Source organism: Podarcis liolepis, assembly GCF_965112155.1.
Source record: "Podarcis liolepis genome assembly, chromosome: 3".
Classification (NCBI taxonomy): Eukaryota; Metazoa; Chordata; class Lepidosauria; order Squamata; family Lacertidae; genus Podarcis; species Podarcis liolepis.
In genome coordinates this window covers 65,959,774-65,984,667 of record NC_139557.1, presented here as the reverse complement: position 1 = coordinate 65,984,667, position 24,894 = coordinate 65,959,774, and the positions used below count along the sequence as shown (strand labels likewise).

The 24,894-nt window shown below is 42.1% G+C and overlaps 1 protein-coding gene across 5 annotated transcripts in view; it reads right to left on the bottom strand.

Annotated features, from left to right (window-relative positions):
• GRM1 (glutamate metabotropic receptor 1) overlaps positions 1-24,894 on the bottom strand; it is a 182,900-nt gene that overhangs the window by 37,705 nt on the left and 120,301 nt on the right. For all 5 annotated transcript variants that reach the window (XM_083496254.1, XM_083496258.1, XM_083496257.1 and 2 more), the window contains 2 exons: positions 17,895-18,130; positions 2,896-3,142 (listed from right to left, as the gene is read on the bottom strand). In XM_083496254.1, coding sequence (XP_083352380.1) covers positions 2,896-3,142; positions 17,895-18,130 — 483 coding nt within the window. The remainder of the gene's footprint in view (positions 1-2,895; positions 3,143-17,894; positions 18,131-24,894) is intronic.

Here is a 24,894-nt window from a genome sequence, read left to right as displayed (position 1 = left end):
ATTTGCTAACTTACACTGAGCCCCTTAAACCTCATCACCTCACCAGGAAACTAGCTTGGCTATTTCCCAGAATTAGAACATTTTATTAGTTTTTAACGCGTGCTGGATCCAGGGATTATGGGGTCTGGCACCCCTGCCCCCCAAAACTCATAACACTATGTATAGATACAAATTTGGAAAGAATTGCTATAATTTAAATAGAAATACAAAAATCTCATCATGGCAAGGAAGACTTTAGACCAGTGCAGTTGCTCAGTCTGTTGCACAGTTGTCAACTGTTGTGTGGCATCTTCAAGGCACCTGCTCTCCCTTCTTACAGTTCTTGATCTTAGACTAGACAGCTCTTAAACTAGAGGATGACTTCAAATAGAGGCCTGCCTTCGTAAGTGTTGGTGCTGACTTTTAAAGCCCTAAGTGGCCTTGGTCCAGTATACCTGAAGGAGTGTCTCCACCCCCAGCGTTCTGCCCGGACACTGAGGTCCAGTGCCGAGGGCCTTCTGGTGGTTCCCGCGCTGCGAGAAGTTACAGGGAACCAGGCAGAGGACCTTCTTGGTAGTGGCGCCCTCCCTGTGAAATGCCCTCCCACCAGATGTCAAAGAGAAAAATAACTACCAGCCTTTTAGAAGACATCTGAAGGCAGCCCTGTTTAGGGAAGCTTTTAATGTTTAACAGACCATTGTATTTTAGTATTTTGTTGGAAACCGCCCAGAGTGGCTGGGGGAACCCAGCCAGATGGGCGGGGTATTATTAATAATAATAATAATTAGAAGGCTATTCTCATTAAAGCAGGATGCATTAGCACCCTGGGCAGCACACAAACCTGATGCACATTGTCATGACAACATGGTTTGTTACATCTGTAATGTCACCTTACAATCTTATGCTTGTCCTATTGAGTTCAGTGGGGCTTAGTCTGCAGCCTTGATGACATGCCTGTTGTTGACTGAGCCTAATTCTAATGTTCTGCTTTTGAGCATATAGTGGACACGAAAACCTGACTAGAATTTGCAATGTGTTTTGATGAAGTACAGATAGATGGCCAGTCAAACCTGTGGCCTCTAATCTGCCCATAAAATGCCAGCTATTTATCACACTTTGCCAGATGCTCAAAAAGCCTCCCAGTTTTGGAAACCCCAGGCTGCATAAACATCATTTATCTTTTTTCCAGAAGCCAGTTATCTTCTGTGAAGGAACATTAGATTAGCCTGTTTTGATGCGCTGGTGAAGGACTCAGGGCTATTTATGTCTCACCTGAAGAATTTCCCCCTTTAATATTTGCTATAGATCTTTACTACGGCTAACACCAGCCTGCAGGGATATAGTCATTTAATATTTCTTAAGTACATAGTTTGCAGTTAGTGCAGAATGCAGCTGCACGATTGCTAAAAGGAATGAGACTTTGTAAGCATAGAACACCTGTGCTCAGGTGTCAACACTGGTTGCCAATTTGCTACCGGGCTAATTTCAAGGTGTTACTATTAGTATATAAAGTCCTTAACAATTTGGGACCAGTTTACCTGTGAGATCACCTTACCCCATAATATGTCTGCTCAACCACTTTGATGTGCAGAACTGCCACTATTACAAGTGCCACCCAATACCAGTTCCTAATTTGTGTGGCAGCATCTATACTCTGGGAACCTGCCTAGTGACATCAGGTAAGTGCCTTCACTGCACTGTTTTCAGCACCTGCTAATCTGTTTTTAGTTTATTGCTGTTTTTACTTTAATTTTTTTGAATATTTTAAATAGTTGTTTTTACAGCATGCTAGTTGGGACGGATGGGAGTTGTAGTCCAAAACATCTGAATTGGGGCTGGTTAGCAAATGCTGCGCTGGAGTACTGGATATCATATATGAATCATGTTTTAGAACAGAACTTTGCTTTCTATCATTAATTTGATACACACAGTATGCAAAAAATAAAAACATTTATACCATCTGACAGTCTACAGAATTTATTTAAGTTGTGGCTCGTAATTAGATCCATCAAAGAAGTCAATTGTGAAATAATCAGCAAAGCATAAAATGTTTTTGATATGTATTCTTTCATTTTATTTTGTTCCTGCTTTGATACCTACTGAATATATTTGTATAGAAACATGGTCAAATATAAAGGCCTCTGCTATTTCGTCAATGAAGAAAATAAATGTAATTAAGAATTCTTAATATAAAAATGAGTGATTCTTTGTGAATAAACTTATATGGAGTGCATTCTTGTTCAGCTTTGCACACCTTATATTAAGCCTTTGAGTCCACCAGAGGCTTCTTACACAAGTGGTGTTTGCTCATTTTTTTATAGGTGTTACCTTTTTGTTGTATTACGTTGCAATGCTGTAGCAAAATGTGTGAATTTGAAGCTTAATAGCATAACAGTATTTTCATATAACTGAACTTTAAACCTCTACTGCAAGAAATTAACATAAAAACATTCTTATTTTAAAAAAGTATGAAAATGAATTATTTCCCCCCCAACAGTTTTTTACATGAAACTTTTTTTGGTTTTATTTTTGCTTCATTGGAATACCTTCTTTATTGGTGCCTAACGCTATCATATGAAGAAGAAACTCAATGGCCTTTTCTTTTGTTGATTAACATGGTGGTTGGCTAAGTTGCTCCCCTTTACTGGTACTATCCATCTGCTGTACTACATAGCAGAGATGGAGTACCTGCGGTCCTCCAGACGTTGCTGAACTACAACTCCCATTATCCCTGACGATTGGCCATGCTGCTTAGGGCTTATGGGAGTTGAAGTGCAGCGGCAACTAGAGGAGCACAGGGCCCCCCTCCCCATCCCTGATTTAAATGTTAAATGTATCCCTGTTAAATGTATCCCCATCTTGCTTCAATTGTACAAGCTAGGATTATTAACAAGGCAAGACGCCATAGTTGCTTACCTTCCGGGAGCATCTCCGTTCTCATCAATTCGAACTTCCTCTCCTGAAACGCCGATGAATGAAGAATTGAGCAGAAAATCCAAGAGTTTGTTTCCATCAATGGGCTTCATGGCATCGCACAGTCCAATGTGTCCTGGGCAAAGGGCATGATGCATACTTTGGAGGCCGTGAGCCATAGCATAGATGGCATTGATAACAAATCCCATTTTACTGTCCTGGACATAGTTTTCTTCCAAACTTTCATTGCCTATAAGTTAAAGATATTGCATAGGATGAAATTTAAACATGCAAAAATACCAGACCTTATTTATATATAAACATTGATTTTTTTTTAAGGGAACCTGTGAAGGAAGTTCAGTGCACACTCACATGCTGCTTCCCACTTCTAAATTACCCCCTCAAAAAGTGACTGCCCTTTTCTTCTTTTTAAAAGGGTCTGGGATTCTGTTATTCCCATTTGTATATAATGCACTGTTAGCCTCTCCTGCATCTCCTTTTTTCACTATTCTCCTCTGATAAGATGTCCCCATACATATCACTGAAAGGAAGACATGCGATCACAAAAAAAGACTCATATGTTCGCTTTCAGTGCTTCTGTGCCATTCTCAAAGCCTCCCTCATGTATTGGAGGGGGCCCTCAATTGTGTCTTATGCCAGAAGAGATAAATCCAAAACGTCAGCCTTCTTTCATTAATCCTTCATGGGACAGCTCTTTATCTCTCTGTTTTCACGCAATAGAAAATATGACAATTCTATTATGATCCTTACGAGCCTATTATGCAAAGTTGTCTTCTCTGCTTGCACCTATGGCTTAGTATCAAGTACACCATCATCCCCAATAGCATCAAAGTGTTATTTTCATTATGTGTGGCATCTGCGTGCTCCTCCACCACATTTTGGGGGAAAATATGTATCAATGTCTAGCGGTGGCAATGTAAATATCTGAAAGTTTTGTGTTTTGTGCAAAAAAAGAAAGAAGGTATTTGAAACTTCTTAATATTTAGGCAAAAGGACCAAGTGATCAAACAGCACACTTAGGCTCTCCTTAGTCATATCTTGAGCAAGGTGGGTGATTACTGCCTCCCCCTAGGTTGCTCTCAAACACAAGTAAATTTGACAAAAACAATGTTCTCCATTCAGCAGCCATGCTCACAGCCTAACATTTCTGATAATCTCAGACTGGAACACTGTTACTTGTATGTAAATCACAATGAATTTCAGTGCAATGGCATCACCTCCATAGCTGCTCAAATATTGCTCCAGGAAAAGTATAAAGCTTCTTTACAGAACAGTGCAAGCAAAGCATCTCCCAGCGGAATAGGTATCAGTTATGTTAACATGCTAAAAAGCAATGGCAGATAACCCACAGCCCAGTGGTGTACATTGGCTGTGGATTATCTGCCATTGCTTTCTGTGGACTCCCAAGACCCATCACCATATGTTATTTTTAAAAAGAAATAAATTTATTAGTATTATTATTATTTTAGTGTTGGTATGGGTCTTCCACTGTGGTGTCATTAGGCCAAAGGGTTTTTGCTTTTCTTGCTCTGCAGGCTCCCCATTTTGATTTGTGTGTGTGTGTGTGTGTGTGTGTGTGTGTGTGTGTGACAACTCCCCTTATAAATACAAACTCCCCTCTCAATTTATCATTTTGTAAAAACATAAAAAACTTCAACTGTGGGCCACTATAACCCTTGGCTTGAGTAAGGCTAGGCCCCTTTGTTCTAAAGCAAAGCCATATGTGTAGAAGTTTTAAAGCATTTCTGAAGTAACATTGGAGGAATCACATGGAACTGACACTCAACTGTTTCAAATTGAGATGTCAGAACCTTTCCTTTTTACATTACAAAGGAGGTTAATTGAAAACATTAATTAATCAATGCATTCTATTGCAACTGTAGAGATTAAACTGTCCCAGATCTATTCACACTGTGCTATTGATTGAGGTTGTGAAGATAGTGGTGGTTATTGATTGCAACACAACCTTCAGTTTCCCCCCTAAAAAGTTGTTTTGGCTAGCTAATAATAGCTGCAACAACCAGAGAGGTGGTGGTGCAAAACATGGGCTGCTAACAGCAAGCAAGGCAACCTGTCTCTGAATTACTTGGATTTACAGAGTTGGAAGAAATCATGGGGATCATCTAGTCAAATCCTTCCTCTCAATGCAGGATTTGCAATGCAAGTTGCATCTGTAGCATCCCTGATGGATAGCCATCCAATCTCTGCATAAATACTGCAAACAAGGAAGAGTCCACCACCTCCTGACTCAATCTGTTCCACTGTTGAACTGCTCTCACCACTGGGAAGTTTCTAGTGATACTTAGCTGAAAGGAGTTTTCTGGACAGATCTGGAATACTTCATTTGGCAGCAGTGTCTGGGCAAATGTATGACAGCCCAATAGGCAGTGCTGTTTTGGCCAAAAAAAGCTGAGCAACTTTTCTATCTGGATTTTCACTGTTTGAAATATGGCAACCCTATCAAAGGTCCACCTAGTCTAGCACTCGGTTCTCACAGTGGCCAACCAGATGCCCATGGGAAGCCTGTGTAATCTCTACTCATTGGTTCTAGTCCTGTCCTTGGAGAAAACAGGGAACCAGCCCATCTTCTCCAGACCGTAGAGTCTTTGTGAATGATAACAATCATTGTAGTTATGGACACAAAGATCTAGAGCAGGGCTGTGGGACTCCTACTCCCAACAGCCCAGCCACAATGGCCAGTGGTCAGGGATCGTGGAAGTTGTAATTCAGCAATGTCTGGAGGTGTTCCAGCCTTGAGCTAAACTCTCAATCCAGCACTGTGATGTGAATGAACTGTTTAGCTTTACCTAAACACTGCAGCTAATGGGTAAGAACAGCACAGTCAAAGCATATATGTACTGGGCTCAGTCTGCTACTTATATAAAGCATTAGAAAATGAAATTCCAATTAACTTCCCTTCTATGTTCATTTGCTACAAAACTACTACTTACTTTTTATGACCAGTAAACATGACTGCTGGTAGGGATTAATAATCGCTGGAACAAGTGACTTTCCCTTGAAAGAACATGCCACTTTTTAAAAAGAAACATGGGGGCTCAGCTCATTAATATATGCAATAATAAAGTGTGAATTAGTTTCCCATTCTTTTGGGAGCATCGGACGACAAATTTCATTACATTAGAGCTGAAGAAATTATGTTAGCCATGCATGAGAGTCAGAATTATTCAGATGTGTTTAACCTATAAAATGAAGCCTTTCTGGAGTAGAACTACCACTCTGGTTGTGCTTACACAACTTTCTTTGTATTATTACTATTAATTTTAACTAGTTTTTCATATATAATATCATACAATATATACAATTCTCTATATAAAGCTGAATATAGTTATAGCAACTGATCAAGCATACCCAGCTCACTAACATTTTACTCCTAATTTATTCAAATCTTTCTATAAAGGTATGCGGTGTTTTGACCCGCATTAATACATGCCTAAATTTATTGTGCTCTCCATACTACGACAGGCAGTGTTTTTACTATAGGGCAACTCCATGCTTCAAAGTACTTGATAATGAGGCATGGCAGGAAACTCGGTGTCCTTCCGTTGGACTGTGATTCCTGGATGCCCTACACAGCATTCAAAAGTAGGGGTTTATTTCTAAAGAAATACAGGAAAATACCAGTTCTGTGATGATATTATTGTTTAGCATTTTTTTCTACTTTGTGCCTATGCAAACACTATGTAATCTTTGTGATTGCATGTAACCTTAAACCATTTTTTAACACAGCACATACAACCAATCCCCTCTCTCTCTGTACAGCTGATTTCGTTTCTGTTTCACAGAGTCTCAGTTTGTCACTACATAGTTACTACAGGCTGTGTTTTATCATGAACTCTGGTTAACTAAACAAGCCAGCTTCCTAACTTGTGGTTTCAGTTTGGCTTGTTTTGAAACTGACCAGGGTTTGTTTTAAACCACAATCACTGGTTTCAAGCAAAAATTTGTGAAACTGAAACTAAGCACTGGCAAAGACTTTCTGCCAGTCATGTGAGAGAAAGACAGAGTAAGGAGAGTTGGTGATCCCAAGGCTTTGCTTGGGCTTAAACCATGATTTAGCAGGACCGGGCCTCTTTTCACAGAGGATCTTGGAATCTTACAGGTGGATAACATAATAACGAGAGCTCTCTATGCAGAATGGTTTTGCACACAGGCACTCCTGCAAACCTTAAACTGAATGTGTGTAGTTGGTGCCATCTGAATGGCTCCTCCACACATTGGGATGACACCCAAAGAGAGCTAAGCTGTGTTGTTACCAAGATATCTTATTAATAAAATGATTAACATATCTAAATAAAATGATTAACAGATTGTTACTGCAACTGAGACACTATGGCCAGGGGACAGGCAAATGTATGTAGACTTTTGGCCAGAGACTGTGGCCAGAGGTTAACAAATCAAATCATTGTTCAGCCATGAGGTCAGTGGTGGTCCTGGCAGCTTCAGTTGTTCCCCATCTGGTATCAGCCTAGTTTATGGAGCCACTGGGGGCGGGGTGGACAAAACAGTGGAAAATACTGTATATAGAAAATATTGTATACATTGTAAAATAAAAAGAAAAAAAGATCCTTGGGTACCAGATGCATATAAAAAGAGAAATTATTTGAAATTATTATTTCACGCCACACCAATCTCTGAGTGGTGTGAAATTCCAGGGTTTCCAGGAATTTACTCAGGTTTCATGTTTCCTTTTGGAATGAGGCACAGCAGAGATTGTGGTGCCTTTATGCCATATGGTTTATTTACACATATATAGAACCTGAGCCTACGATGGAGGGGTTCACAGCATTAGCACTCTTCTTTCATAGTCTCAGAAATCAAACATGGCTCTTTCTCTCTCTCCAGCTCTCAACTCAGGCTTTTTCTTTCCACCATTTGCCATCTTGCACAGAACCTCCTTTCTTTTGTTTTCTGAATGGGCCATCACCCAGGCAATCACCTCAGCACAGGAACCCATTGTGGCTTATATTTTAACACTTCCTAGATCTAGGGGTTAAAAGGATCTTGCCTATAGCCTACTTCCCTCACCCAACTCATAACATTATAATGTGTTTTCACTGCTAGGAAGCTTTTTGCTTCGCATACTACAGACTTAAACAAAATCAGTGCTCCCTGCCATATGCTGAGTCAAGCTCCTTTTTAGCTGGAATACAATAAACTTCACCTTTCTGCAAGCAGCAACTGGAATTAAAATACATCACACAAGCACTTTGCGGAGGTCTGAAATGCATTAAGTATCTGGGAGCTTGAAGGGCACCTGAAGCAATAATGAGTTCAAAAGGCTGCAGACGTCACATCCAAGACGTCACTAAGTAAGAGTGGTTTCATTCCAGTGCTCTGAAGTATTATTTTATTTGCCAAGAAAACAGAGGCTTTGCCCACCCACCCATTCAAAGCCATTGACATAATTCAAGTTTGCCTTGTTAATAATGAGAGAGTAGAATCACAATAGCTGTTAAATGATCTGCATTCTAAATACTGAAAACAAAACTGCCTCATGTCATATAATAGGTTATTTGCGTGTCAAGGTCCCCAATACACCCCAAAGGAAAACACAATTGACACCTAATTTTTGTTTAATTTTTTTTGGCATAATTTTGGCCACAACTTTATTCAAATACAGCAATGTGAGTGGTTGCTTAGGCATTGGTAGCACTAACTGCCCCCACACGGGGACAGCTCTGACATTCGCACCCCCTGCGAAGTCATGAAAGGTAAGTCACCTGGGGAGAGAGATGGGACTGGGAACCATGCCTCACCTCTCCCCAGCATGCTCCCGGGGGCTTGCGTGGCCCTAGCCCCTTGCCAGCGGGTTTCGGACAAAAGCATGGGGGAGCCCCTGGGTTCCTTTAATGGTAAAACCCTTCAGCAGCAGCAGCAGCATTTTGGAGGTGCAGGCACAGCCGAATCCATACCCCTCCACCACCAGCAGCATTTTGGGGGGCAGGCACAGCTGAATCCATACCCCTCCCCAGCAACTAATTCCAGACCAATGCCTAACCGCAAACCTTACAAGTTGTGACGATTTGCTACGCGGTAGGCGAAAACCAAGTGGCACACACTAATCAGCCAAATGGCAAAATTCCTACTGGGCCCCTGCCCCAAAGCAGATGACCCCATGACAGGCAACAGCAAGGTCAAGCAAACAGCCTAACATTAGGGAAGGGAGGGCGGGTGATCCGAAGCACGCAGCGAAAGAGGACGTCCGTTGCTGCGTGCCTTGTATTTAACAAATAGGGCTGTCAATCACTAAATGGCAACATGTAATTTTCCCCAGTAACAGCCCGCCCCTGCTTACGAGTTGGCCAAACCATCTGCCCAGAAACAGCAAGGTGTCTTGGAATCCCCAACCGCAACACGTGCTCTCCGTGATGGAGAACACGCTATATTGGATGTGGCTTGGGACAGTGCCACAGTGCTAGCTTACTGGCAGTTGCTTGCCAGAAGAGGAAGACAAGGTGGTGGGGCCTATCATGCTCTTTCGGCACAACCTGCCTCACACATTTGTGTTAGGGAATCATTCTGGCAGAAACAGATAGAAGTTTCTAGAAGGTTCCAGGTTCCATAACATTTGTGGCACTTTAAGCATGCCTATAAAAGGAGGAACGATCGGTTTCACTTTTGCCTGACACCTGATGGCAGATGGAAGACGTCTGACGAGGAGAGCTGCATCAGGACTGCTAATGAGATGGCGGACTGTTCCTGTAATTATGCCGTGCTGAAGAGACAGAAAGACTTTAACTGAAAGAATGCCGTTAATAGCTGTTTGCTTTAACGAATGTAAATATTTTGCTACCAGAATGCTTTTTATGACCGGTCAGGTAATAAATCTCTTGACCGTGATATCAAGGCATCGTTGAGTGATTTATCACAGAATAACTCCAGTCTACTGTTCACTGCTTCTGAGGAAACGACAACTCTGCTAAATAGTTGGAAAACAGTTGACTGAGGTGCCATTATAAAAGTATCTGTGCAGCGAAAGTGTGATGGGCGGTGTTTTAATAGGCTGTTGTGATGGTAAAAATGGGGGGGGGGTGAACCATGTACATGCCCCCACTTGTGCTCCTTGAAATGGGCTTTATAAAAATAATACATTGTTATATTTTCTGGAGAGATAAAGAGACCTTGATTTTGAGTGTGAGGCCTTTAGGTCTGAAACCCTCATGCATATATACTATTATTTATTGTGATTTGTTTTATAATACCCTGTGAAGCTGCAAAATATCTAGCAGTACTTGATGTATTTTCAAGAAGTACCTTTAAAATAAAGCACTTATATTGATTTAAAAGATTCAGTGGGTTTGGAATGTCACTTTAAACCTGAATAGCAGAGCTATTGACATTTAAATACCTTTGTCTGTATTACATAGAATATAGAGTTAGGAAGCTCAACAATATTGCTTGGAAGATATTATACATTTACTAGTAGGAACCTTCAACAGCGTATCTCCAGCTGTCCCTAATAGGAATGCTCCTTTTTAGCACTACAGCCAGCCTGCAACAGCAGCCTTGTAGTGCTGCTTGGGGCTTTCAATATTGGGGGACACCACACAGACACATTTTTCTTTCTTTCTTACATTTCTGAAACCTTCCCCTGCTTTGCTGTGCTGCAGGTTCTGGCCAAGCTCTCAGCCCCAAAACTATGTACCATATTTTTCGCCCCATAGGGCGCACCGGCCCATAAGGCGCACCTAGTTTTTTGGGGGGTAAATAAAGGGGAAAAAATTTATTCCCCCCCCCCAAGGTGCGAGGCTGGGGCGGAGGAAGCCCGAGCTTCCTCCGACCCCAGCCCCCAGAACAGGCTGCTCTCCGCAAGCCGTGGGAGCCCTCCTGCGGCTTGCGCAGAGCTACCTGAAGCCCTGGCACGACTGCTCAGTGCGCAAGGGCGTCGGGATAAGAGGCAGTGCTGCGCAAGCCGGGGGAGCCCTCCTGCGGCTTGTGCAGAGGTACCCGAAGCCCCGGCACGACTGCTCAGCACGCCAGGGCTTCGGGATAAGAGGCAGCTCTGCGCAAGCCAGGGGAGCCCTCCCGCGGCTTGTGCAGAGGTACCTGAGGCCCCGGCGCGACTGCTGAGCGCGCCGGGGCATCGGGATAAGAGGCAGCGCTGCACAAGCCGCGGGAGGGCTTCCCCGGCTTGCACAGCGCTGCCTCTTATCCCGAAGCCCCGGCGTGCTCAGCAGTTGCTTCGGGTAGCTTCAGGATAAGAGGCAGCTCTGCCAAGCCGGGGGAGCCCTCCCGCGGCTTGCGCAGAGGTACCCGAAGCCCCGGCGCGACTGCTCAGCACGCCAGGGCGTCGGGATAAGAGGCAGCTCTGCGCAAGCCAGGGGAGCCCTCCCACGGCTTGCGCAGAGCTACCCGAAGCCCTGGCGCGACTGCTCAGCGAGCCGGGGCTTCGGGGTGCAGACAGCTCTGCCCAAGCCATGGGAGCCCGGGGGAACTCCTGTGGGCTCCCACGGCTTGCAGATAGCTTCCTGAAGCCTGGAGAGGGAGAGGGGTCGATGCGCACCAACCCCTCTCGCTCTCCAGGCTTCAGCGAAAACCTGCATTCGCCTCATAGGACGCACACACTTTTCCCCTTCATTTTTGGAGGGGAAAACGTGCGTCCTATAGGGCGAAAAATACGGTACTTTATTTCTCTACAGCAGTCGAGGAAAGTCTCTGGAGACTGGAAAAGGGTACCTGGGGTATTTTTCCTTTCGTCCCTTCTGAAAACTCCCTATAACATCTGCCAACACTTTTGACATCTTCTAGGATATTAAGGAAGACTGACAGGCCAGTACACCCCTCCCTACTTTCCTCCCCATGAACCCTAAACATGCCATGTATTTACCCACAACCAAAGTTGAGCCAGAAGTTGTTAGAAAATGTTTTTCTAAGAAAAATTCAAAAATCCCTTTCCACTTCCTAGAATATTCTCCACCTTCTTTTGTGGCTGCCACCTATTTCTCCCTACAATGCCCTAGAGCCAACACAAATTAGGGGAGATGAGGGAGAAAGAGTCTGTGCCGTGAAGTTAGCCCCACTTCCAATAAATTGGTGAATTTCTCCTTTACCCAGAGAATGAATTTGTCTGACACAAATATTGTAAAATATTGAGAGGGGGGAATTTATACCCTCAGTGTTCCATGGAACACAGGAACCACTGAACTAAGGGTCATGTTTCTTTTTTCTTTTAGTTTACAAACTTATATACTTATGCATACCTTGAATATTACCTGCCTAGGTATTTTATGTATTTATTTTATCATATGCATCCTGCTTTTCAGTGGATGAGGTTTCTAGAGTGGGAGAAGTTTCAAGAGAGGGGAAGGAAAAGGACATATTTCCCTCTTTCCAGCTCTTTTGAAACCTCTTGCTTTGCCATAAAGAGCTCAGATTTAGGGAAGTTTCTGAAAAGGGGAAGTTCAGTATTCTAGCCCTTCATGGAAAGCCCGTGGAAACATAGTCAAGTCCTTCTGAGGAGCCAATATATGGGAACCAGGAACATCATTCTTCCAGAAATGAGTATTAATTATCAATAAGAAGGGAATGTAAGTGGTAGGTGAGAGGACAGAAGTAAATTTTCCCCAATGGTTTAGCTACCAGAGTATTTTCTATAGTGATGGGATATTTTGAAACAAGCTGTAGTTTTATCTGCTGTACTACATAGCATATCCATTTTATCTGCTGGCACAAACACTTTTAGGATTCTGAGCCATCTAATATGGAGAAGAATGTGTTGATTTTGTAGTTTCAATGAATTATGGCATAGCCTAAAGTTTCAATTCAAGCAACTATTCAAATCAGTTACTAATGCATTGTATTCAGATCATATGAACAGGAAACACTGCATGGACCTATAGTCCTTTTGAGTCCAGCCCACTTCAATTTACCTTTTCATGTCTCAAGATTGAAAGAGATCCAGATACACACATTAATTACTGTACAGTATCTCAAATAGCATTCACAAAGGAGAAAGGACTAGATTTTGCCCACAAGAGGGAGCACATCATTCTTCTCTGCCATGAACTTTTGTTTCTTGCTCAGAGACACAGCTGGAAAATTGGGGAAAGTAAAACATTCAACAATTTGGAATCCTTCAGCTGACACGGACATTGGTGTCACCAGGCTCTATTCAATGTTAAAATTAGAATGTCTCACTCTCAGCGGAAAAAACAGGCATCTTAATATTTATTCCATTTAATTTCCAAGGGATAATATTAGAAAAGGTGAAATTAATGCCAAACCCTCAACCCAGTTAATGAAGCAAATTAGTTATCAAAAATTGAGGTAAGCAAAAATGAAGGTCAAGCTTGTATGGTAGCTCTAGCAGACTTTGACAGAAATGAGATTTCCTCATTCCTGAGGTAAAGGAGATGGAGGGAAACCGCTGCTGGGTTTCTTTCAGCAGTGGTGGACAAAAATGAGTCCACCTTCCTCACAGGTCTGCCACAAATCCTACATATTTATTTGGAGAGACAATCCCTCATATGTTTTTCCCCACAGCATTAAAAAAATGGAAAATAGGAAAAGGGTGGCAGCCCTAAAATGCTGCCAGTAGTCCACTGGATGCCATTATCAAAAAATGGCGCTACTCTCTTCATCAAATGCTGACATCAGCATCCATATACACATCTGAACACAGCAATGTGTGTTTTCCCTGTACATCTGCTTCGTCAACACTTCCCACTTAATTACACAGTTATGCCATGGAAAATGTAGAATACAGAGTTGAAGCAGGTATTACCAAATTTTTGAAATTTAAACTCATCAACATTTCCAATGTTGAGTGCAACATTTTATCCTCCTGAATTTGAGTACATTTTATTTATATATATATATATATATATATATATATATATATATGCAGGTTTTGGTGTCCTCGGGTGTCTTCCCGTGTAAAAGTTGGGGTGTCTAGGCGACGTTTCGACGAGGTCTCACTCGTCATCTTCAAGATGACGAGTGAGACCTCGTCGAAACGTCGCCTAGACACCCCAACTTTTACACGGGAAGACACCCGAGGACACCAAAACCTGCATTCCTGTACCCGTGAAAATCTACGAAAACATATATATATATATATATACTGTATCTTAGGAGCTGTCTGCAAAACATTTCAGATATTCAATACTATTGTGTATATAGGTAGTTAAATATGAAATACTATTAAATATACTTTTGCAAGGTATCTGATAAAATGTATGGAGCCAGTAGTATCATGCAAGAAACCTTTCATTTACCATACTCATGATTTCCTTTTTCTTTGGAAGCACTGTGAGGGTTTCTAAATAAGAAACCTCTGGCTAACTGGGTGAACAACCGCCTCACAAAGGTTAGCTCAATTTGAACTATCAGCTAGTAACACACCATGATTAAGCTATCACACTAGCTCTCTGTTGTGAGCTACCAGACAGAGAATTAGCCTTACTAGAGGCGTAGTAACGGAACCAGTTACAAGATCAGCACATAATTTAAACTATGGAATTTGCTGCCATAGAATGTAGTAATATCCACCAATTTGGAAGGCGTTAAAAGGATTTAAACAAATTCATGGAGGATAAGGCTGTCAATGTCTAATAGTCATGATCATAGAATCATAGAATCATAGAGTTGGAAGAGACCACAAGGGCCATCGAGTCCAACCCCCTGCCAAGCAGGAAACACCATCAGAGCACTCCTGACATATGGTTGTCAAGCCTCTGCTTAAAGACCTCCAAAGTAGGAGACTCCACCACACTCCTTGGCAGCAAATTCCACTGTCGAACAGCTCTTACTGTCAGGAAGTTCTTCCTAATGTTTAGAGTGCTTCCTACTGTTAAGAATGATGAGTGTGTACTACTTCCAGTAACACCATTTGCCGCTTTTCCCAAGTGGGGAATATGCTTTTGCAGTCATGTTTACTTCCAGGCTTCCCATAGGCATCTGATTGGCCACTGTGAGGACAGGATACTGGACTAAATGGGCAAGTGACCTGATCCAGCAAGGCTCTTTTTCTGTTCAGCCTCAGGGTTAATTCAGTTCTTCCATCTCTGTAGTCTGCACATAAAATCCCATTCTTTTCTGTTCCTGAGATCTCTGTTCCCTTGAGTGACTGTTCACATCATTCAACATGACGAGCTTGTTTAAGATCAAGACTGATGCTCTTAGACACAGGCAATGCAGACCTTAGCATGCAATCTGTTCCATGCTGTGTTTTGTCCTTAGCTTTGGTTAACGCATTGGCGCTTTCCAGTGGTGCTCAAGGGACACAGTGCCAACACAAGACTAATCCTAATTTCAAAGATGTGACAGAAAGCTGCAGGGTGGCTAATGCACTCTCCTCCTGTATGGACCCACTTAATGTTGTTGTTTTAATGTGCCAGTAAGCCAACCAGTAGCCACAGTACAGATTGCATACCAAGACATATTCCATATGTCCAAAGCTATAACTCCATTTCGCAAACAGCCACAATTCCCAAGGAAGCTTAAAATGAAGATCACATCTGCAGTCTGTGGGGATGATCTGAAAGGGAAATCGCATGGGGAACATCAGCCATGAGCAGTGCATCATAAAGCCATGGCCAGATATCTAGGCAGGTAAAGCTGGGGCACATTAATTTGCTATCCTTGATCTTTAGTATTGCATCTAGGCTTCTAACACAAAACCCCATATTACACATATTAATTCCATCTCTTCTGATCAAGAAGGCGTTAAAATTGGTGTTTAGAACAAAAATCAGCTGTGCTGGGCCTTTTTAGAGGAGCAAAAAAAATATGTACAAACACAGCATATTTCTGTGATTACTTTGAAGAAAATAAGGGGTGGGGGGAATCCCACACATTTACAATGCATTTCCTGTATCTAACCAAAATATATTCCACCCCCCTCAATATATAAACTAGCATCAAATGCTTTTCAGAAATGATAAGAACAAGTTTATGGGAAATAGATCTATGGCTCCCTCTTATTTCTAATCTTGAAGGGGAAAATAGTTTTACCAGTGTAAAAAAGGTGCCCCCACACACAAGAGGGAGGTGTCACCTAGACTCAGGGGACACCATGAGACTTGCAGAGAGTACAAAAAGGGTTTTAGAAAAAGAAAAAAGAAAAAACCTAAGGGGGCAAAAATCCCAAACAACCTCAAATAGCCCAGTGAAGGCCGAGTATGCTCAGTGGGCTCAGAACACTGACAATGCAATGGGGAAATGAGAAATCAGAGAAGAGAAATGGAGCAGCTGGAACCCTGAACAGGGAGAACTCCCTACTTGTTGCACATCAATGGCTACTAACCATGATAGTTACGTGATTACTGTACAGAGTCAAAGGGTTTCTGTAAAGGGACAATAACAGGAGAGGACCTTAATTCCTTGCCAGGAGTCCCGAGAAATCACTTCTGGAAAGAAACAGCATATTAAAGTAAAGAAAAGTGCCATTATGATAGGGATGGGTGAATCTGTCCATTTCAGTTTCACTCTGCTTTCCATTTTCCCTTTCCCCAAAAAACTTTATTTCCATTTGCCACATTTCTCCACAAGTTTGTGAATTTTTAAAACTCCTCATGAAAATTCACCAAGATTTTAGTCCTTGTTATTTATCAGTTTGTTGGCATTTTAGTACTGATGTACACATTTTAAATGTGATTTTGCTGAGTACACCTGCACATTGTCCAAGCAATTTTTCTTAATACAGGGCATACAATGCACCCTGAAAATCCAAATTATATATTTTTGAACATGCATTTTTATTTGCTCCTTCTGTCATTTCCACCCCCTCAATATGAGGGCACTTGCTGGTTGAGGGGGAGGACACCTATCCCAGAGGGCGAGAAGAGGTTTGGCCATTTGTCACGCAGAACAATCCTACTGGTGGTAATGGGGGGGGGGAGACCTGGGGTGCCAAGGCCACTCTCCCAGAGATCATAGGATTGTCTCTAAATAATAACAGGGAGAGACTGCACCTCATTGGCAGAGCACATTCTTTGCATGCAAATGGTGCCAGTCAGGTCAGTCTCCGTAATATCCCCGGAAGGCTAAGATAGATTCTCCTGTAAATTTCTGGAGTGCTGCAGCCAATCAGTATGGACAATATTAAGCTAGATAGACTACTGGTCTGACTTAAAGCATCTTCCTTTGTTCCTAAAAAAATCATTGTACTAACAATTTATTCAGTTGGGAGCAGGGATAGCTCACCAGTTATATTATAACCTCACTGTCTTTTTGACATTTCACTGAAGGCAGGTTTTTGTTTGCTTTGCTTTCCCCATGTATGTAGCGGGCGTGTCCACTGGCTCTACTGCACAATTAATTTTAAAATGGCTCTTGCCTGCTTTCTGACTGCTTTAACAATGTGCACACAAACAGCAGGATAGATGCTCGAAGGCAGTTTCAGCACCGTGTGCGAAAGTCTGAAAAAATGCCTCAGGCCTTGTCGGCGATCAAGCCAGGTTTTCACTCTATTCTCCTATTTTACCACCTGCAAATTCATTTTAGAATCAAACAAAAACTTCTGCTTTGCTGCGGCAGGAGAGAAAAACCAATTAAGAACCGGTTAAACAGAGCCAGAGGACATCTCAGGCAGCCTTCCCCAATGTGAGGTGCTCTTCAGATGCAGCAGGATTACGGCTCCCATCAGCTCTGACCCTTAGGCCATGCAGGCTGGAACTGATGGAGACTGGAGTCTAACAACATATGGAGAGCACCACAATGGGGAAAGTCCGACCTAACACACCAGTTAGATGTCCCATCACTGAACATTCACCTCTGGAGTGCCAGGGACAAAGTTCCTTAGTTCATCAAGGAACAGTAGTAGCAAAGTTGAGACTGCCCCATGTTGACACAGCACCTTGCCTACCACCCCACCACGATTTGATGGTGGGGTTTCCTCCGTGATTTCATGTAGGCTTTTACTGCAATGCAGAAGCAGGAATAAGAGAAGACACATGGGCTGGGCATGGCAAGCTCTTGTTTGCATAATAATAATAATAATAATAAATGTATATATTTACCAGTGCAGTTCTTTTGAAAGTTGGGGTTCTCTAGAGGATGTCCTGGAATGCGACACTGGAACCTGTGCTGCCAAAATTCCGGGAACCAGGGATTCCGCGTGTTGGTTTCCAGCCGTATTTTCAAAAAATAGTCATCGAATGACACGACGTCCGGAGACTGCAGCTTGATTGTGATGCCCCCATTTGCTTCAGCTTCGTACCCTTCAATGACTTCGTCTCTATCTGCCCATCCATCACTTAAAAAAGGAAGGAAAAGCTATTAAGAGGGAGCCAAAAGGAGGAAGGAGAGCATGTCAAAAGGCATCTTGATCTTGTTGAAGCAGATGCCCCTTAGCAAATCAAAAGGTCATTTCAATATGATATATTAGAGGAAACTATGAGAATATATGCTTCGTCTCCCACTTCACCTCTATGTAATATAACTTTCTGTTATTTATCCGGCTTGGTATACTCAAAATCACTTGCAGAAAATTAGACTTTATAGAGACGGTGGCTGATATACTTTCTGTAGCAGCCCTTCTGTAGCCAACAACACTCAAGAAGGGAGTGTTAACTAGTCTGCGGAAACTTCAAGATGTGCTGAAGTATTAATGATAATGGTGGGAGTCCTAACTTGCTGCTTAAGTGGGAGCAGGGATGGAAGACACAGGGGAAGGGGCATAGAATGGAGTATCCTGGAATAGGGCATGACTGGCTATCTGGAATCCTGAACAGGAGCACTATACAATGCAACATTTTGCCGTCGTCCCCACTTGCAGTACTGCAAAACTTTATTCTCAAAGTTTCCAACTCCCGGGCCCAAAGAAGTGCTCAGCTACATCCTTGCTAAAGGACACTAGTCCTTGTTCGCTTACACTGGTTGCCAGGGCATGTTTAAGCCCCATTCAAGGTACAAGTTTTCATCTATAAAGCTGAACATGGCTTAGGACAAGCATAAGAACATAAGAAGCGCCCTGCTGGATCAAATCAACAACCCATCTAGTCCAGCATCGTATTCCTCAAGTGGCCAACCAAACATCTATGGGAAGCCCACAAACAGGACATGAGCACAACAGTTCTCCCCCACTCATGTTCCCCAGAAACTAGTATTTAGAAGGATACTGCCTCTGATACTGGAGATAATATGCAAGCCATATTTATTAGATTCATACCCCACCTTTCCTCCCAGAAGCTCAAGGTGGCATATATGGTTCCCTCCCCCTTTTGATTTTATCATCACAGTATCACTGTGGGGGGTGTTAGGCTAAGAGACAATGACTGGCCATTGGTCACCCAATGTGTTTCATGGCTGTGTGTCTACTAATTTTGTGCTGGTTTAATCCTCCAAAAATTAGTCGAATCCCTATTTGAAGCCATCCAAGTTGGCATTCGTTACTACATCTTGTGGTAGTGAATCCCATAGTTAACTATATCCTGTGTGAAGAAGGACTTCATGTGTCCTGAACCTTCCACCCTTCAGCTTCTTCCCTTGTCTCTGAGTTCTAGAGTTGTGGGGGGTGGGTTATCTGTCCACATCATGCATAATTTTACACACTTCTATAATGTCCCCTCTGATTTGCCTTTTCTCTAACTAAAGACTTCCCTCATAAGAGGAACTGATCCACCCCCATGATGCTTTTGGTTGCTCTTGTCTGCACCTTTTTTACAGCTCTATAATAACCTTTCTGAGGATTCAAGCACAACTCATGAAGGTGATGATATAATTTAAACCAAACACAGTGGTACCTCGGGTTATGAACTTAATTCATTCCAGGGGTCCGTTCTTAACCCGAAACCTTTCTTAACCTGAGGTGTGCTTTTGCTAGTGGGGCCTCCCGCTGCTACTGCGCCACCGCCACACAATTTCTGTTCTCATCCTGGGGCAAAGTTCACAACTTTGAGCAACTACTTCTGGGTTAGTGGAGTTTGTAACCCGAAGCATTTGTAACCCGAGGTACCACTGTAAGGACCAAGAAATGCATCCCAGTGTGTCAGAACAGAGAGGAATGAAAGGTGCGTAAGAAAATTCAGTCCGCTGAAAAATCATCCATCTGCTATTCATACACAAACACGTTTTTCCAATAGGCAAATAATTCTTTTCCTCCTGTGATATTGTCAAGGCAAATTGGCTCTGCTAAAAACGAGAAAGTATCCTAAACCCTTCCAATACAGACGGACATATTTTTATTGGTGATATTTATTGCTTTTCAAATGAATCACTTGGGTGAGGAGCTTTTGACTTTGTAAAGGTTAGCTCATAAACTCTTTGGATCATAGTTTAGTGGTTTTCTCCAAATCTTTCTGTTGTCCCCCAGAGACTAATAGCTTGGAGTTTAATTTAAGTGCAAATGCAAGTCGGTCTGCATTTAATTTTTAATGTGTGTGGTCATGTCGCTAAAGAAACAGATTATGTTGGCATCTTAGAAATGGCGGCATCCTTGTGGAATGATACCAGCAACTCTTTCTGTCCCTTAAAGAGCTTAATCTGCTTGCTTCTCAAAGCAGCAGAGTGCTACAAAAATCAATGAGACTTACCATAAAGAATGTACAGCTGACCTAAGCTACAAGATAAGGAGTTACTTGCAAGAATTGTTCCAGACACCCAGGAGACAAAATGTACATGGGTTCCATTGTAAGGGTCAATGTGCAACCTTAGAGTAAATCTGGTGTAAAAACAGATCAATGCAGGCAGAACTCCATAAAGATTTAACTAGTCTTTAAGCCATAAAGGCATCTATGGTGATTCTCTCATTCTGCTTATAGTATGAACCCAATCAAAACTGCAGTCAAGGAACTGGTGATTTCAAACCAATATTTAAAGAGGAAGCTTTCCAGGGCAGATCTATGGTCAAACCCTGTCTAGGCTGTTATGTATTTATTTACAGTGCAAGCCCATGCAACCCTCTGCTCAGAGTAAGTCCGATTGCATTTGGTGGACCTTACTCTCTTGCAAGTATACACAGAACTGCAGCCGCATTCACTTATAAAAGGATTTGCATGCTGCTTTTCAGGCACAATAAAACAATTTAATACAAATTAAACCATGTCATACATGAAAAATAGCAGCAGAATAAAAGACAGATTTCAAAAACTTAAGTGAACTACAGATGTTTTAACAGAGAGTGGGCTGCTAAATCTTTCTAGGAAGTGAGTTCCACAATCTGGGAACTTGAACAGAAAAAAACCAAAGGAATTCAGGAGACCTTACGTGTTCTTTTAAAGCTATAGGGCTTTGCAGAGTGTCAATAGTTAAATGATGGTTAAATTGCGGCCCTCATCAGCTAGCATGGCCAATGATCAGGGATGATGGGAGTTTTATTTATTTCAAAAAGATTCAGATACCACTTGATTGCTACTGACAGGTAATATAATTGATGCATGTGACAAAATGGGCAGCCACACTCCACTCAGCTGCTGCCTATTTTGCTTTTGGGATGGCTCCTAATAAGGCACTTCACTGACCCCCCCCCCACTACCTCTTCACCACCACTCATAATTTCCTTTCATGTTCTCCTCTGAGTAGGCAGTCCCAGTTTCACTGTCTTTTCCTAAAATTTTATGTAAAATCTTCTTTTTATTTGCTTTCTGCTTACTTTTTGGTAGGCAGTTGCTAGACATGAGAGGCTAGCAAGATGTGGTACCAAGGTATATTTTTGTTTTGAAAATGGGAAAAATATAAAACATATAAAGCATCCCAAGGAATAAATAGTCCTAAAATTTATCTTAGAAACATGATCTTTGGGATTAGCCCTCCTCAACTATTGTTTCTCAGCATCCTTTCTTCCTCCCTGCAACCATTTTTTAAAAAAGTATTTCTAGTCTTGAATGCAAAGCTGTTAGCTCTGCCAATCAGATGCAAGATGCTCACAAAAATATTACAGAGTCTACTCAGAAGTTAGTCATCCTGAGTTCACTGAGGCTTCATCCCAAGAAAGTGTGCATAGGATTTCTGCCTAAAATATTTCCCCAGGAAAAATGGCTGGGGGGGGGGGGGGCTTCAAATGAAAAAACCAAAATAAAGGGGCTCAGTGATACAAGAACTGTTAAGCTTTAATAAAGTACCATTGGAGACTGGAGTCCCTTACCGCCACCTTCTGGTAAATCATTTCCCCACCAATAAAAAAATCTAAACAGTCAACCTAACAATACCTATTAAGATTAGCTGACAAATTAATAAATAACTGCACACAAGCCACTAATCCACGTTTAAAACCTACCGAACTAGCTCGTTTTGTCATAGCGTAACCTTGTAGTTTTGCTCTGAATCTGGCAATTTGTGCAACAATTAAAAGTACTGATGCTCGGCGAGGGCGTTGAAAGTGTGAAGGCAGAGAGGTTGCTTGGAAGGGACGTGCGTGTGTGGGTGGAGAACCAGCAATCGCACTCCTCACTGTCATGAAGAAAGAGACAACCAACTGTTTTCGTTGCTGTTTCACAGCGCGTTTGCCACAGTCAAAGTGGCTGCCAGTTTTCTACAAGCTGCACTTGTTTAGATGCCTCATGTTGTATAACAACAACAACAACAATGTATGCTTTTCACAGGCGATTTTTTTTTTAATCCAATACAAAAAGAAATGGTGCAAACGTAAGGATTACTCCCTGTTGTTTTGGATTAGGCATAGCTTCCCACTGGCACCATTTCATTTCATAAAAAGGAAGCCTGAAGGGGTTTTCCTTCTGTAGTGCGCTACTATGCACCAGCTGGTATTTCTGTTTGTTTCCACTGTTTGTACTGATATACCTGAAATTGAATACAATTATAGATACCTCCCAAGCCAGTGCTTGGGCCTCCATGCTCATTTGCCAAGTGTTGCCTTGGGGGCAAATTGGCAAGGCGTAACTGCCCTTCTCATCGACCTGCCCGCTGATTTAAAGAATTGCCAGGGTCTGTGCGAGCTTCTCATGATGCTGAGTTGGATTGTTTGGCTTCCTACTGGCTTCCTCTAAGCCAATACTCAGTGTAGAGGCTTGTACACCTCCCAGCAAAGCTTTTACAGCATAAAGTTTAGGAAGGTTCGAGGTTGCAAGGAACTTAAACTTCCAGGCAACTCTAATACTTCAGATCTAGGGGCCAAATCTATATTATGTGCAGCTCTATAGGGACGTGGGTGACACTGTGGTCTAAATCAGTGAGCCTCTTGGGCTTGCCAATTGGAAGGTCGGTGGTTCGAATCCTCGTGACAGGGTGAGCTCCTGTTGCTCTGTCCCAGCTCCTGCCAACCTAGCAGTTCGAAAGCACACCGCTGCATGTAGATAAATAGGTACCACTGTGGCAGTAAGGTAAACAGTGTTTCTGTGTGCTCTGGTTTCTGTCACAGTGTTCCGTTGCACCAGAAGCGGTTTAGTCATGCTGGCCACGTGACTCGGAAAGCTGTCTGTGGACAAATGCCAGCTCCCTCAGCCTGAAAGCGAGATGAGCACAGCAATCCCATAGTCACCTTTGACTGGACTTAACCGTCCAGGGGTCCTTTACCTTTACCTTATGTGGAGCTCTATGACAAAAAACCCCCGGCAGCTGCAGAGTAAGGGCCACATGCTGAGGAAAAGGGGGCGGGGAGGTGGAATAATTTAACACTTCTCCTCCACATCAATTTACTAATTTAAAAAACTTAATAGATGTGCATATTGGCTGTGAGCACAGGTGACTGTTTTTGTATGTTTGCAGGTGCTTTTATATGTTATTTATTCATTTGCTTTTAAAAGTGTGTTGTTTTGCTGTAAATACCCAGAAATCAACATTGGATCTCTCATTCTGTTAGTCCAAAAGCAAGCATATGTTCATCAAGACACCCATAAACATCCATTTGCTCTTAGACAAATAGAATGAGAGATTTAAGTGTTGACTTCTGGTGTTTACACAGATGATAATAAGAGCAAATACAGTCATATTATTAGTCCTGTTGTAAAACTGCAGGCAGAATTTTGCTCCATGAGTTGCATAGTTCTGAGAAAAGTCAGTCATATTTTAGTAGGATTTATGTTCCCTCAGAAAACCAAACCTAATATATGACAGTGATAGTGAATATGGCTCACTTGGCCCAGATACAGCATATAAATGGATGGTGTGTCTGAATCTGCATTCTTAGTACCATTAAATAGAAGTAGGGCACTGCCCTGGAAAAGTCACACTGAAATTAGCAATCAGTCAATGTGGCTGAAGGTGGCTGTGGTTTTAAATAATTCACCCATGAAGAAAATAGGCTCTCATGGGAAAATCAGCAACTTTCTATCCTAATTATTTTTAAAATGTAATAGATGTCCTTTTTTTGGTTCGGATTAGTGAGCTTCAGTTGAAACACCATCAGTATTTTAGGAACTAGTTAAGAATATTAATGTAATATTAACTTTTCCTTCTTTCTTTGTTTAAGAAACAATAGGGTCATTTAAGCAACTGAAAATCCCTCTTCTTACAAATCTCATCTTTCCTATGCAAATATTGAGCCTGGGAACCACAATCACTTGCAACTAGTTGAATATTTGAAAAAGGGGGGACGCCTGCTTCTTGATGAAGATACCTGCGCAATTCATAAGATTCCATGACCTTGCGCCGTGCATATTCTGTAATTTTTAAGCATGCATGTAGATACTTTGTGATGAATGGAACTGAACAGCATTCCTCTCCAACAAGTGGATGACAGGATTCCCTCATAAACAGATATTTCAGGGTCTCACTTCTTATACTTCCAACAGATATTTCACAAACCATGAAAAACATAGGCTATGACTTGTAAGAGTATGACAGTCTGTTTTGTAAATATGTATTCAAGAATCAAAAGTACCATATGCACTGCATATATTTATTTTCATAATGCATTTGTATCGGCCTATCACACCAGTGTCATCTTGGAATTGTTACCATGAGGATCCCTGACACTGTTAGCATTTTCAGCATTTTGTAGGAGTGACTGCTATGCTTGTATATTAGCTTTGTATATGGCAAGGATGCCTGCCATAGCACGTCTTGGTAAACGTGGGCTCTGTAATCCATGCTGTCATAGCTAACTGTATAGATGTTTTCTAA